Raw genomic sequence first — 13677 nt, forward strand, 5'->3', positions numbered from 1 at the left:
AGGAAAAAGGTGAGAGGAGGAGAGCGTGTAGATGCGAGAAGGAATTATCCAATGATCAAAGGGATCATGTTGTTTGTATGTGGCTGCTAATAAAGGGAACGGACGATTCTGTTGAAAACATTTCTTAAGGAAGCAAACGGAACAAAACGGATATTCATACCTGAATTTGTCCAATAGAAACTCTCGTTTGCAACTTTTGGTGTAATGATTACACCCTAGATCAGCTAGGGTGTAAGGCGGTATGGATTCTGCAAGGCTGTATGGATTGTGTCAGTGTCTGTCACCTTGATTACTCAAATTTCTCTCGAGCTGTGCACCTACCTTTGTAAACTGTCATTCATAGGCTAGGTTGTAGCAACCTCATGATGGGTATAGGGAAGATTTGAGTATCATGTAGTAGCCTAAACCTATCAATGTCACATTGAGCTGGGTGAATGGAATATGAATGAGAGTCATCCAATGTACTGTAATAGAAATAAGGCCATGCTCATAAAAATATATCATCCTCCCTCATCTTCAACGGCACCGACCACCGCTGTACCGTACCCCATTCAAAGGAACTGAAATATTTTGTCTTGCCCATTCACCGTCTAAATGGCACACATACACAATCAAGGCTTTCACCTGGATTCCTGCTCAGTTTATGTCATGGAAAGAGGAAATGTCCTTAATGTTTTGTACACTCAGTGTATATTAAAAGTATTAGTTCCTCACAGTAAGCTATTTGAAAAATCTTTCCAACAATCTCCCCCTCGATAGTCACCAATCCTCAGTGTGAAAGAGCTATAGAAGTTATAGGCCTACTGCTGCGTTGGACTGTAGGAAATAAGTTCCATGCACAAATTTCTTGTATCATTGTAGATGGATGATCACGCGCCGCCTAGGAAGTCTATAAAATAATTGCCTCCACGTTTCCATGGTCGGATTTTGCCTTTAGGCTACTTTGTAGCAAGGTAAGATATGCCTCATAATATGAAATATAACATTCCAGTTTCAAACAATTAAGTATGCTTTCAAAATGCATACTGCCTCCAGCTCACATTGTAAAGTGGTGGGTGACGGGCTGATAGCCTGTTGCCTGCACTTAAATGGCGAATGAGAGGCGCGCTTTAATTACCAGTTGAGAAATAAAAATAGTAGCTCTCTTTATCGTGCACCAAAACGTTTTTTTTAAACACACAATTGTTGCAGAATGAATGGGCTGATAAAATCAGGTTTTACTCCAGCAGCAACCAGCTGAGGAGCTGCAGGTGAAATCCAGCTTAAAATGTGCACGTGTGATAGTTGTGTTAGATAAATAAGATGCATGATGACCAACAAAAATACACACAGGCCAATTTAATTCCACAAAATTATGCAAATGAATCTGTAGACCCTATAAGCATGACGGTCAAATGTATTTCCATCAATGAATAAAAAAGCATTATTTTGCCATGCGATTTTTTTTTCTTCTTCTCCCTGTCATTTTGGCTGGAAACAGTTTTATTTATCGGCTTTTAATTTTTTGGGGGGGAGGGAGGGTCAAAAGCCGGCAATTGCCGGCTAATGGAAACCCTGGTGTGTGTGTAACTTATCTCTCTCTCTGCGTGTCCCTGCAGCCAGTGCCTTGTCCACAGGCTCCCATAAAGATGACGACACGTCCTCGGTCACCAGCCTGAACTCGTCCGCTACGGGACGGCGCCTCAAAATCTACCGCACCTTCAGGGACGAAGATGGCAAGGAGTATGTCCGCTGTGAGACGGTCCGCAAACCCTCCGTCATAGACGCCTACACCAGGATCAGAACCACCAAGGATGATGAGTTCATGTGAGTCCGTCCCTCTGTGTAGTGTGTGTGTTTGTGTGCGCATGAGCTCTGTGTGTCTGCACATGTGGTCTGTGTCTGCGCCCAACCTGTCACTAAGTCTCTGTCTGCCTGTCTCTGTCTGCCTCTACAGAAGAAAGTTTGCTGTGTTTGACGAGCAACACAGAGAGGAGATGAGGAAGGAACGGAGGAGGATCCAGGAACAGCTGAGGAGGCTGAAGAGGAACCAGGAGAAGGACCGGTTCAAGGGCCCCCCGGAGAAGAAGGCCAAGAAGGTCAAGGAGAGGCCAGACCTCAAGGTAAAAGTAAGCTTGCCAGCCCATAATGATTCAACTCCAAGACTATCCTCCCCTGCTTTTCCATAACCTACTGTCTGTTTTCCTGCTGACCTGCTCTGTTTCTAAAATAGGATCATTCAATTCAAGATTAACCTTCCTCGCTGTTTTCACACTTTCCTTTAGTAGCAATATATTATATTGCTTATAATAAGCATGATAATGTAGTGTTTGCATGTGATGTGGCAGTTATTGTGCCATGTGATGCAGTGAGTTGCAGTTTCCATTCCTATATAGGGTGTTTGTCTGATTGTTAACTACATCTCTTTTTCTTCCTCCCCTGCCCTAGCTGAAGTGCGGAGCTTGCGGTGCCATTGGGCACATGCGAACCAACAAGTTCTGCCCGCTATACTACCAGACCAACGCCCCGCCCTCCAACCCGGTTGCCATGACAGAGGAGCAAGAGGAGGAGCTGGAGAAGACTGTCATCCACAACGACAACGAGGAACTCATCAAGGTGGAGGGAACCAAGATCGTCCTCGGCAAGCAGCTTATCGAGAGGTACAAACACACACAGGCTAGACATTCAGGAGAAATTGGAAACTTAAACTGAAATATTTCCATGTTACTAGAGTGACCAAAGTCCTTTTTACTATATTTACTCTTTTACTGAGTCGGTAATGTCAGCTTCGAAGCACCAAAAGCTATTGCACAGCTAACTGAGCTTCTGTAGGTCTGTCCATTATGCTCTGTACGTCTGTCTAAATAACCACGTTTCCATCCAACCATTTCATGTGGATTAATTACCTGTCACATTATAGTCACAACCGGGCTGATGGAACATGAAACGCCAAATACGCTCAAGTATTTATATAATAACCATCATACCATCATGACTTGCCTAGTTAAATAAAGGTTCAATAAAATAAAAAAATGTAAATACAGAAGTAAACCTCGAGTCAGGCGGTGGATGATATGTTGTGTGGTCCTCCCACTAGGACTCAGGAAAACATGCAGTTTATTAGGCTACAGATGAAATAAATGATGATGAAAGTGCACGGTGATGAGATTAATGCTCCTTTCCAATGAGAGGGTCTTATTCTGGTGAGATGATGGTCGATGCTTGGCTGCTGTTTGACAAATACAAATAAAATCGCTCTTATCCATAATAATCTCATAATGTAGGTAGCCTATCCGCACTGTATCTGTAAGCTGTTGGCTAGAGATCATGTGCCATGACCAAGGAAGGCACATTTTCTATAGACCCAAAAGTTTTTGTGACAACCAGAAGAGTTGAAAATGTGATGGAAACCCATTTAACTTGTGTTCCTCATTCAGTACATTGGAATTTAATGGCAGTTATTTGTATGTGCCCTCCTACCATGTAAACCATTTACCACTGCCACACAGTCACACCTGACACCCCAGTGCTCCCACTACAATCCTCCCTCCTCTAGAACAGTTTGCTCCGTCTGTCGGTCTAAGAATAAGTAGACCTATACAAACAATATTTATTGAATGGAGTATTTTCTATAGAATCTTAAGATAAGTGAATATTAACATTAACATAAATAAGAAATTGTAGAAAATGTAACATTTGGAAAATAATAAAATATAACACTGAGCTTTGGCTCTGCTGCCTGGTAATTAGTCCAGTCCTCACAATATGATACAATTAGCTTTGTATAGACAATGTAAACATAAGCCAATAGGCTATGGCTGCAGCTATATGTCTTAAAATAGTCAAATAAAACCTATACATCTATGTGATTAACTTTGGTTCCCTCTACAGCCTGGGCTTTTTCAGCATCAGCATGGACACCAGTCTGTCTGGACTGTCTGGAAGAAATTGAGAAAGTATGTCACACATAGTTAAGCAGTCATTTACACAAATGCACTTCTGCCATACAATCTTAAATGTTACTAAGTGTGTAACATTTGAGTGTTTGAATTAAAATAATACCATAAAAATATTCTTCTTCTGCACTTTCTTGAGGAACAATCATCAATGATGTCATCGTAGGACATGTGTTTCCCCACGTCATGATTTCTGCTCATGATGGCCAGACCGCTCAAACGTTCCTGTGACATGGAAGACCTCCGGTAGCTTTTGATGAGCTTTCATTTTGAAAAGCTCCTCTCTGCCGATGCTACTGTTACTGGTAGGGTGACTGCAATTCTTAGGGCTATCCAAAGGTTAGGATAAAGTTCTTCCAGGTTTTTCTCACAGAGAAAGGAAAGCAGCTCAAAGGCAGTCATCTTATCTGATGGCAGATCAGGTCAATTCTGAATGTCGTGTGCCAGATCCATTCCACTGATGTCACAGTCATCTCTGAAGGTTACAGTGTTTTCAACTTCCATGCAGTGAGCCTTTAAAGATTCACTGGACATCTGAGAGGCAGTGCTGAAGTTCAGCAGCACTCCATATTTGGTTTTCACCTGGTTGAGTGTTTCAAATCTCTCATCCATGGATGTCACAGCAGAGTCGACCACAATGATGAAGTAGTTGACTTCAAGGTTTTTCAGTGCATCAGTCACTGGTTCATCAGGAGCCTCATGGCTGAAATGCCTCTTGCTGTTTCTCAGTCTCTTCTCTTTCAGAACAGCCTCCACATTCATTTCTTCACAAATGCTTTTGGCTGTTGTCTGGGCCTCAGAGAATCCAGTTTCCCTGTATGTAGTGAGGAAGACCTTTGCATTTGAGATTAAATTCACTGCGATATCCAACTGCATTGAGGCGGATTGGAGGAGCTTGTTCACCTTGTTTGTCATTGTCAGTATCTTACACCAAACGACACAGTAAATCAAGAAGCGGTAGGATCCAACTTCCTCTGCAAGCGCTTGTGCCTCCACTTTGGACACAGGATCGTTGATCGTCTGTCTGGCTTCCAGTAATGCCTCCCGAACGGCAGAAGCCTGATACCTGATTGCATGAACACTTTGGAGCCTACTCTCCCATCTTGTGTCACTCCATGACTTCACAGTTATGTTCACGTGTTTCTTCAAAACACTCCATCTTTGTGTGCCAGCTGAAAAGAAGGGGAAGAGCTTTTGCACATGCCCCAAAAAAAACAAACTGCATCTTTTGAAGATTTGGCAGCATCTGGTTTAGAGTATCTGCTCCACATGGGACATACACGACTCTGGGATGTTTTTTGAGCAGTCTGGCTTTACTCCTTGGTGCTTGCCCTTCATGTTGGCCCTATTATCATAAGCTTGCCCTCTGCAATCTTCAAATGGAATCTTCAGCTCATCTAAGATGACAGTGGACAGATTCAAGCCTGTTGTAACCTCAACATTCACAAAGCTGAGGAAGTGATCTTTGATCTCTGGCTTTCCCTTTAAAGCCACGCTTCTCAGAATAATGGACATTTGCTCCTGGTGACTAATGTCATGTGTACAGTCCAAGATAATGGGGAAGTATTTTGAGTCTCTTCCTTGAGTCACTATTGCTTCTAGAATCTTGTCACTCACAATCTGTATCAGCTCATTCTGTGTGCGCTTCCCAAGGTAATGAGCATGTGTCTCTCCATCTTTAATTTTGCTGACATGATTTTGCCAGTAATTCAACCTCTTTTAGGAAGTTTCCATTATCGGGTTAGAAGAGTTTGTCTGATGCTAGGTTTCTTTGAGCCAGAGACTAGGTGATACGTGTAAGGACATCCCGCCATCTCTTTCTTTCAGCCTCCAAAATTGTCATTTGTATCTGGTCAAGAGTCTGTCCCCGACATCTTGAATTGCGCTGTTGATTAAGGGCTTGTAAGTAAGCATTTCACCGCAAAGTCTATACTTGTTGTAATCGACGCATGTGACAAATAAAGTTTGATTTGATCAAGTTCTAGCTTCTTAATCATATTGTTTGTGTGTTCAGGACTACCCTCATTGTGTTTCAGAATGGCGATGATATTTGACCAGTCATTCACGCCTTCCTTTATTATTTTGTAGTCTTTTGTAGAAAAGAGTTTACAGCAAAAACAATACACAGCGTTGTTTTTGATTGCGTATGAAAGCCAGCTCCTGGTAATCTTTTCCCCATTTGACAGTTGTCTCTGTAATAAGCCTGAATGAAAACCTCTTCATAGACTTGTCTTTAGGGTAAGAAAAATCCAGTCCTGGTTTGAATGGACCTCTGCGCACTAACTCAGTCCTCATAAATTCTGTTAAGCCTGGGGGCCAATCTGCTGGGTCATTTGGTTCTATTAGGGTCTGAGCTGCTAGTACTGGCTGAGGCTGCCTGTACTTCACCTGGGTCTGTGTTAGTACTTGCTGTGTTAGGTCTGTGTTAGTATTTGCTGAAGCCAGCTGTACTGGGTCTGTGTTAGTACTTGCTGAAGCCAGCTGTACTGGGTCTGTGTTAGTACTTGCTGAAGCCAGCTGTACTGGGTCTGTGTTAGTACTTGCTGAAGCCAGCTGTACTGGGTCTGTGTTAGTACTTGCTGAAGCCAGCTGTACTGGGTCTGTGTTAGTATTTGCTGAAGCCAGCTGTACTGGGTCTGTGTTAGTATTTGCTGAAGCCAGCTGTACTGGGTCTGTGTTAGTATTTGCTGAAGCCAGCTGTACTGGGTCTGTGTTAGTATTTTCTGAAGCCAGCTGTACTGGGTCTGTGTTAGTATTTGCTGAAGCCAGCTGTACTGGGTCTGTGTTAGTATTTTCTGAAGCCAGCTGTACTGGGTCTGTGTTAGTATTTGCTGAAGCCAGCTGTACTGGGTCTGTGTTAGTACTTGCTGAAGCTGCCAGTACTGGGTCTGTGTTAGTATTTGCTGAAGCCAGCTGTACTGGGTCTGTGTTAGTATTTGCTGAAGCCAGCTGTACTGGGTCTGTGTTAGTACTTGCTGAAGCCAGCTGTACTGGGTCTGTGTTAGTACTTGCTGAAGCCAGCTGTACTGGGTCTGTGTTAGTACTTGCTGAAGCCAGCTGTACTGGGTCTGTGTTAGTACTTGCTGAAGCCAGCTGTACTGGGTCTGTGTTAGTACTTGCTGAAGCTGCCAGTACTGGATCTGTGTTAGTATTTGCTGAAGCCAGCTGTACTGGGTCTGTGTTAGTACTTGCTGAAGCCAGCTGTACTGGGTCTGTGTTAGTATTTGCTGAAGCCAGCTGTACTGTGTCTGTGTTTAGTACTGGCTGAGGCTGGATGTGGATCAACTGAGGCTGTGCTTGTACTGGCTGATGATCCAGCATCCCCTCTACTGACAAACTTAAGCATAGCACCTGTAAATTATAGATAACAATACTATCATTCATTTTATCAGCTGCATCAGGCCCATTCAAACTGGCTCCCCCAGATTTCCTTTTTATACTCTGGCTTGGCTGAATACTTGATGGTTATTATTTACTGAGATCCATATTGCCCAGTATACCTAGCTAATCAACATTTTAAATTCAATATATAAATCAATAGTCAAGATCAATCCATTGCTTTTCTTCTTGCATTAGTCCAGAGTTGTAACTAAACCTTGACTGAGAGACTAGATAATCATTGTCTTGTTTTAAAATGATGTGTGCCTATGAGGAGTGCCATCACGCCCATATCTTGTCTGGACTGGTCCTCACAGAGGTTGCTGCTGGAAAGCGCGAGTTTCATTTCGTGCATGCGCATATGAACGCATGTTCACGCGTGACACAGTTATCTTTTCCGAACTGCAGTTTATAAACACCATTGCCCGTTGGCGTTTATCAAACGTAATAAATAGTTGTATTTCACTCTCACTTTTGTCAGGCACAAAGTCACAGAACACAGCCCTGGAAGTGGCTGGCAAGCAAGCAAGACACTGACAGACCAAGAGATGCACTGCCCAGCTAGGTTAGCTAGACAGACAGACGAGAGAGAGATGCACTGCCCAGCTAGGTTAGCTAGACAGACAGACGAGAGAGAGATGCACTGCCCAGCTAGGTTAGCAAGACAGACAGACGAGAGAGAAATGCACTGCCCAGCTAGGTTAGCAAGACAGACAGACGAGAGAGAGATGCACTGCCCAGCTAGGTTAGCAAGACAGACAGACGAGAGAGAGATGCACTGCCCAGCTAGGTTAGCAAGACAGACAGACGAGAGAGAGATGCACTGCCCAGCTAGGTTAGCAAGACAGACAGACGAGAGAGAGATGCACTGCCCAGCTAGGTTAGCAAGACAGACAGACGAGAGAGAGATGCACTGCCCAGCTAGGTTAGCAAGACAGACAGACGAGAGAGAGATGCACTGCCCAGCTAGGTTAGCAAGACAGACAGACGAGAGAGAGATGCACTGCCCAGCTAGGTTAGCAAGACAGACAGACGAGAGAGAGATGCACTGCCCAGCTAGCACATCAACTTAACGTTACTGTTATTTGCTGACATCAAACTTGGAGAGGAGAGAACACATGTTTACCTGATCGCTGTTCCTGCAATTCACTCAGTGTTTTGTTTCTCTCTCTTCGTGACCAGAAGGATAGTTCTGCTTCATCCTCTCATCCAAGTTGTAAACATTGACACCCGCTTTGACACGAGGGGGAGGCGGGCCCTTGCGTTATTTGCGGGGCCCTACTCAACTTGCGTAGTGAACGTAGAGGGCCGCCCGGCTCTTTGTGTACTACGTCATCACACACAGCCTTTTATCCGCAAAAAGTCCGTTTGATGGAAACGCATCTCTGGTGGGAAAATGTGCATATTGTTTTATGAAGATTTTTGAGTATTCACATGGAAATCTGTCACAAATTGGATGGAAATGTAGCTAAAGTTTGTGAAATATCATGTTGTGCTGCTGTGTAAAGGACCGTGTTGTCTCCTCTTCCAGTGCTGATGAGGTGCGCAGGAAGTCCCTGGTTCTGAAGTTCCCCAAACAGCATCTTCCCCCCAAGAAGAAGAGACGTGTGGGGACCACTGTACACTGTGACTACCTCAATGTGAGCCTAGTTGTCATTATATTGACTGTTGTTGTATATGACTATTCAGTTCAAGCATGGTCTAGAAAATCTTTAACGCTGTGATTGTTGTTTTGTTGTTACTTGTCGTCCTCTCACAGAGGCCCCACAAATCCATCCACCGCCGACGCACTGACCCCATGGTCACCCTGTCCTCAGTCCTGGAGAGCGTCATTAATGACATGCGGGATCACCCTAATGTAAGATACACACACATTCACACAATTCACTGCTTACAGACAGACAGACTGCCTATATTCCTCTGACCATTTTATAGTCTCTCTCACTCACTCACTCACACACAATTGTGTTGTCTTTACCTTGTCACAGACGTACCCCTTCCACACGCCGGTCAATGCCAAGGTGGTGAAAGACTACTATAAGGTCATCCCTCGTCCCATGGATCTGCAGACGCTACGGGAGAATGTGCGCAAGCGTGTGTACCCCTCCCGGGAGGAGTTCAGAGAGAACGTGGAGCTCATCATCAAGAACAGCGCCACATACAATGGTACAACTTTAAACCACTTGAAGCCTTAGAGAATGACTGTAATATTGGACTCTGTGCGACGGTTATGTAACTTATTGAGACTGTAATTGTTTTGTGTATTCAGGTGCCAAACATCCAATAACCCAGGTGGCGCAGACAATGCTGGACCTTTGTGATGAGAAACTGAAAGAGGTACGTGTGAACGCTGATGGATTCCTGGATGGGTGCCATTTTGGACACCGCCCAAAGTCTGCTGCTCTGTTTGCAGAAGGAGGAGGCAAATGTTCAGCAACTCGTGGAAGACAATGGAAGTGGCCTTCAATAATAGTACTTGTTTATTATTAAAGGGGTAAATTCCTTTGTCCTGTGCAGAAGGAAGACAGGCTGGTGAGACTGGAGAAAGCCATCAACCCCCTGCTGGACGATGACGACCAGGTAGCCTTCTCCTTCATCCTGGACAACATCGTCACTCAGAAGATGATGGCCGTGCCTGACGTGAGTGGACCACCCGTCATCAGGGTTACTACTTTCTTTCAGATGTCACTGAGACAATATTTGCTATTAGTATTTTCTCTGTGTCTAAGTCATTTTACTGGCCAGTCTTTTCTTTGCCCTTAACAAATGCCTAGCGGTTAGAGCGTTGGGCCAGAAACCAAAAGGTCGCTGGTTCGAATACCCGAGCCAACAAGTTGACAAATATGTAGATGTGCCCTTGAGCAAGGCACTTAACGCTCATTTGCTTTAGGGGTGCCGTACTTCCATGGCTGACCCTGTAAAAACACATTTCACTGCACCTACCCGGTGAATGTGACAATAAAATATATCTTTTTAATGTATTAAAATATTGACAATTGCGGCAAAACTTCAATCAAGCACTCAGTTGGATGATGTTATAACTGTCCTTTCTCTGTCTCTCTCCCCTCTTCAGTCTTGGCCGTTCCACCATCCAGTCAACAAGAAGTTTGTTCCAGATTACTACAAAGTGATAGTCCAACCCATGGACCTGGAGAATGTCCGCAAGGTGAGTTAGTTTGGGGAAGTGGACTTCAGTGCCAGCTTTGAGGAAAACCACAACAAAGACACCTTTTGGATCCTTCCATGCCAAGATGGATCAAACCTATATGGTGTAGATGAGTGTACACTGAGTGTACAAAACATTAAGAACACCTGCTCTGTCCATGACAGACTCACCAGGTGAATCCAGGTGAAAGCTATGATCCCTTAGTGATGCCACTTGTTAAAGGATAGGATAAAGTAATCCTTCTAACCCCCCCCCCCCCCTAAAAGATTTAGATGCACTATTGTAAAGTGGTTGTTCCACTGGATATCATAAGGTGAATGCAACAATTTGTAAGACGCTCTGGATAAGAGCGTCTGCTAAATGACTTAAATGTAAAAAAATGTAAATGTTAAATCCACTTCAATCAGTGTAGATGAAGGGGAGGAGTCAGGTTAAAGAAGGATTTTTAAGCCTTGAGACAATTGAGACAGGATTGTGTGTGTGTGTTCCATTCAGAGGGTGAATGGGCAAGACAAAAGATTGAAGTGCCTTTGAACAGGGTATGGTAGTAGGTGCCAGGTGCACTGGTTTGTGTCAAGAACTGCAACTCTGCTGGGTTTTTCACGCTCAAAAGTTCCCTGTGTGTGTCAAGAATGGTCCACCACCCAAAGGAAATCCAGCCAACTTGACAGAACTGTGGGAAGAATCAACATAGGCCCAGCATCCCTGTTCTGAAGCGGTTCTATGGTCAAAAGGGGGGGGTGCAAATCAATATTAGGAAGGTGTTCTTAATGTTTTGTACACTCAATGTATATGTAATATACAGAATATATTACAGAATGTGGTAGATGGTAATATATGCAATATAATAATTTATGTTATTTAAAAGTCTCTCTGTGTGCTGTGGTCCAACAGAACATATCCAAACACAAGTACCAGAACCGGGATGTGTTCCTGTTTGACGTCAGCCTGGTCCACACCAACAGTGTCAAGTACAACGGTCCAGACAGCCCTTACACCAAGACGGCCCTGGAGATAGTCAGCGTGTGCAAGCAGACCCTGGCAGAGGTGTGTGTATGAAACAGCGAGAGAGGGACATAATGAAACTCTTTATACTTTGTCAAATGACGAATCATGTTTATGGCTTCATTATGATGTGTAATGAAACTCTTTATACTTTGTCAAATGACGAATCATGTTTATGATCCTCCAATAAGCATCATTTGATTGTTGCTTGATATCTCCCCAGTATGATGAGCACCTGACCCAGCTGGAGAAGGACATCTCCACAGCTAAAGAGGCAGCTCTGGATGCAGCAGACCTGGATTGCCTGGACCCCATGACTCCTGGAACCTACACATCACAGGTAGCAATGTTCCTGTCCCATAAGTATGGGCCAAAAACCAGCCAGATAAACCAATGGGCCCTTACATCTCTATCACCCTCAGTCACCAAATAAAATACCTCAACTCAACCCTCACATGCTCCAGAGTTAGGGAATGCAACTTCTCTCCCAGGACCTATTTTTGTCTGTCTGCTGTAGTCTCTCTATTACATAGCCTCTTCACATTCTAGTCTTTCTCTTCCTCGTAGTTCCTCTTTAGCACTGTTGTCTGCAATTAGTTGCTGTTTCTATAGCCTCTGTATATCTTAATCTCTATGCTATCCTTCCTACCCTGTGGTTATCATTTCTCCTCCCTCTTTCCTGTGTGTGTGTGTGTGTGTGTGTGTGTGTGTGTGTGTGTGTGTGTGTGTGTGTGGGGGTGTGGGCAGCCTGCCGATGTGTTTGACAGCAGTGCCTCTGTGAGCCTGCACAGAAAGACCAGACTCTTCTCTGAGGTTAAGGCATCTCTTATGGCTGTTCCAGAGAAGAGGGGGTTAGGGAAGGTACGGAGAGATCCCCCAGGAGTATAACGGCGTCTGTCTCATCCAGGGATGACCTCTCCTTTAACCGCCCTCTCACTTCCCATCCCCCCGTTCCTCCTTGCACATTCACCTGGTCGTCCCCTTCCAGTTCTTCCCTCTCCATTCCCACAGTGTGGATCCTGACTGGTGCATGCTCCTCCTAGCTAGGAGCCATTCCAAGATCCCTTTGTGCATTTTATTCCTAAAGCAAAGATGGTTCCTCCCCATAACTCATTTGGTTCATGTGTCTGCCTGTTTTGCTTGTGTGTTACTTCTGCTCCTAATTGTGACTGCTTGTCATACTAGTGTTCTGTTTGCCCTGACAATTATCCTTTTTCAGCCATCATCTCTATTGCTTCACAAGTCATCACTCTGTCTTTCCCCAGAAGTATCCCTCCTGTCTCTATCAGTGTTGCTTAACTTCTCTGTGTGTCTCCAGGGTCGTCATAGAAGACTAGGAGAGGAGGAGTCGGACGTGGACATCGAAGGCTTCGAGGAGGAGGAGTATGACTGCAAGCCCAAGACACCAGCTCCTGTAAGACTCTGATGGTGGAGAAACAATATGGGGTTTAGAGTGGATGGATTTTGAAAGGGAGGGTTTACGTATTTGGAGACTGTTTGTAGATCAGTCTAACTAGTCCTGATGATGATGATGATGACTGTTCCCCAGGCTGAGGATGGTGAGGGAGACCTGGAGGATGAGGATGATGAAGAGGAGATGCTGTTGCCGCCGCCCCGCAGACGACTGCAGGGCCACAATGATGATGATTATGAAGAGGATGAAGGCTCCAGTCGGCCAGCCCAGGCCAGTGTGCTGTACCAGGACCTGCTCATGTCAGACGGAGAGGATGACGCCAGCGAAGAGGAGGGAGATAACCCGTTCTCCTGTGAGTCACACTAGGGTGGAGATTGTCATAGGATGGAGTGAGATTATAAATAGAGATTAAATTGACATTAAGAAGTTCATCAAGGTTAATTAAAACCTACATCCTATGATTTGGGGATATCTGTAGGACACTACAGACTGTATGTGAGATATGAGGTTCTAATGGTGTATCCGGCCCTGTCCCACCCTAGCGATCCACCTGTCAGAGAGTGGCAGCGACTCAGACAGAGAGGTGGAAGTGCGCCCCCCGCCCCCTCCCAGACCCCACCAAGAGACGGCCCGCATGGGCCTGGAGCAGGACGACAGCATGATGTCATACGGGGAAGAGGTGCCGGATGAGACCCACCTGGAGGACAGTAATGTCAGGTACAACATGGAGCCGTCAACCACCATGGCCGACATTATGTACATGGTGGATTTTCAACGTT

General features: G+C 44.8%; 1 protein-coding gene across 4 annotated transcripts in view; it reads left to right on the forward strand.

Annotated features, from left to right (window-relative positions):
- Nucleotides 1–13677, forward strand: part of LOC106603388 (transcription initiation factor TFIID subunit 1) — a 55333-nt gene that overhangs the window by 40485 nt on the left and 1171 nt on the right. For 2 of the 4 annotated variants that reach the window (XM_014197006.2, XM_045717069.1), the window contains exons 25-38: nucleotides 1599–1806; nucleotides 1937–2108; nucleotides 2428–2639; nucleotides 8845–8953; nucleotides 9073–9171; nucleotides 9302–9479; nucleotides 9583–9650; nucleotides 9831–9953; nucleotides 10387–10479; nucleotides 11374–11526; nucleotides 11708–11824; nucleotides 12803–12898; nucleotides 13034–13250; nucleotides 13441–13615. In XM_014197006.2, coding sequence (XP_014052481.2) covers nucleotides 1599–1806; nucleotides 1937–2108; nucleotides 2428–2639; nucleotides 8845–8953; nucleotides 9073–9171; nucleotides 9302–9479; nucleotides 9583–9650; nucleotides 9831–9953; nucleotides 10387–10479; nucleotides 11374–11526; nucleotides 11708–11824; nucleotides 12803–12898; nucleotides 13034–13250; nucleotides 13441–13615 — 2020 coding nt within the window. The remainder of the gene's footprint in view (nucleotides 1–1598; nucleotides 1807–1936; nucleotides 2109–2427; nucleotides 2640–8844; nucleotides 8954–9072; nucleotides 9172–9301; nucleotides 9480–9582; nucleotides 9651–9830; nucleotides 9954–10386; nucleotides 10480–11373; nucleotides 11527–11707; nucleotides 11825–12802; nucleotides 12899–13033; nucleotides 13251–13440; nucleotides 13616–13677) is intronic. The other 2 variants (XM_014197007.2, XM_014197009.2) reach the window with 1 other exon arrangement.

The sequence above is a fragment of the Salmo salar genome, chromosome ssa04, assembly GCF_905237065.1.
Source record: "Salmo salar chromosome ssa04, Ssal_v3.1, whole genome shotgun sequence".
Taxonomy (NCBI): domain Eukaryota; kingdom Metazoa; phylum Chordata; class Actinopteri; order Salmoniformes; family Salmonidae; genus Salmo; species Salmo salar.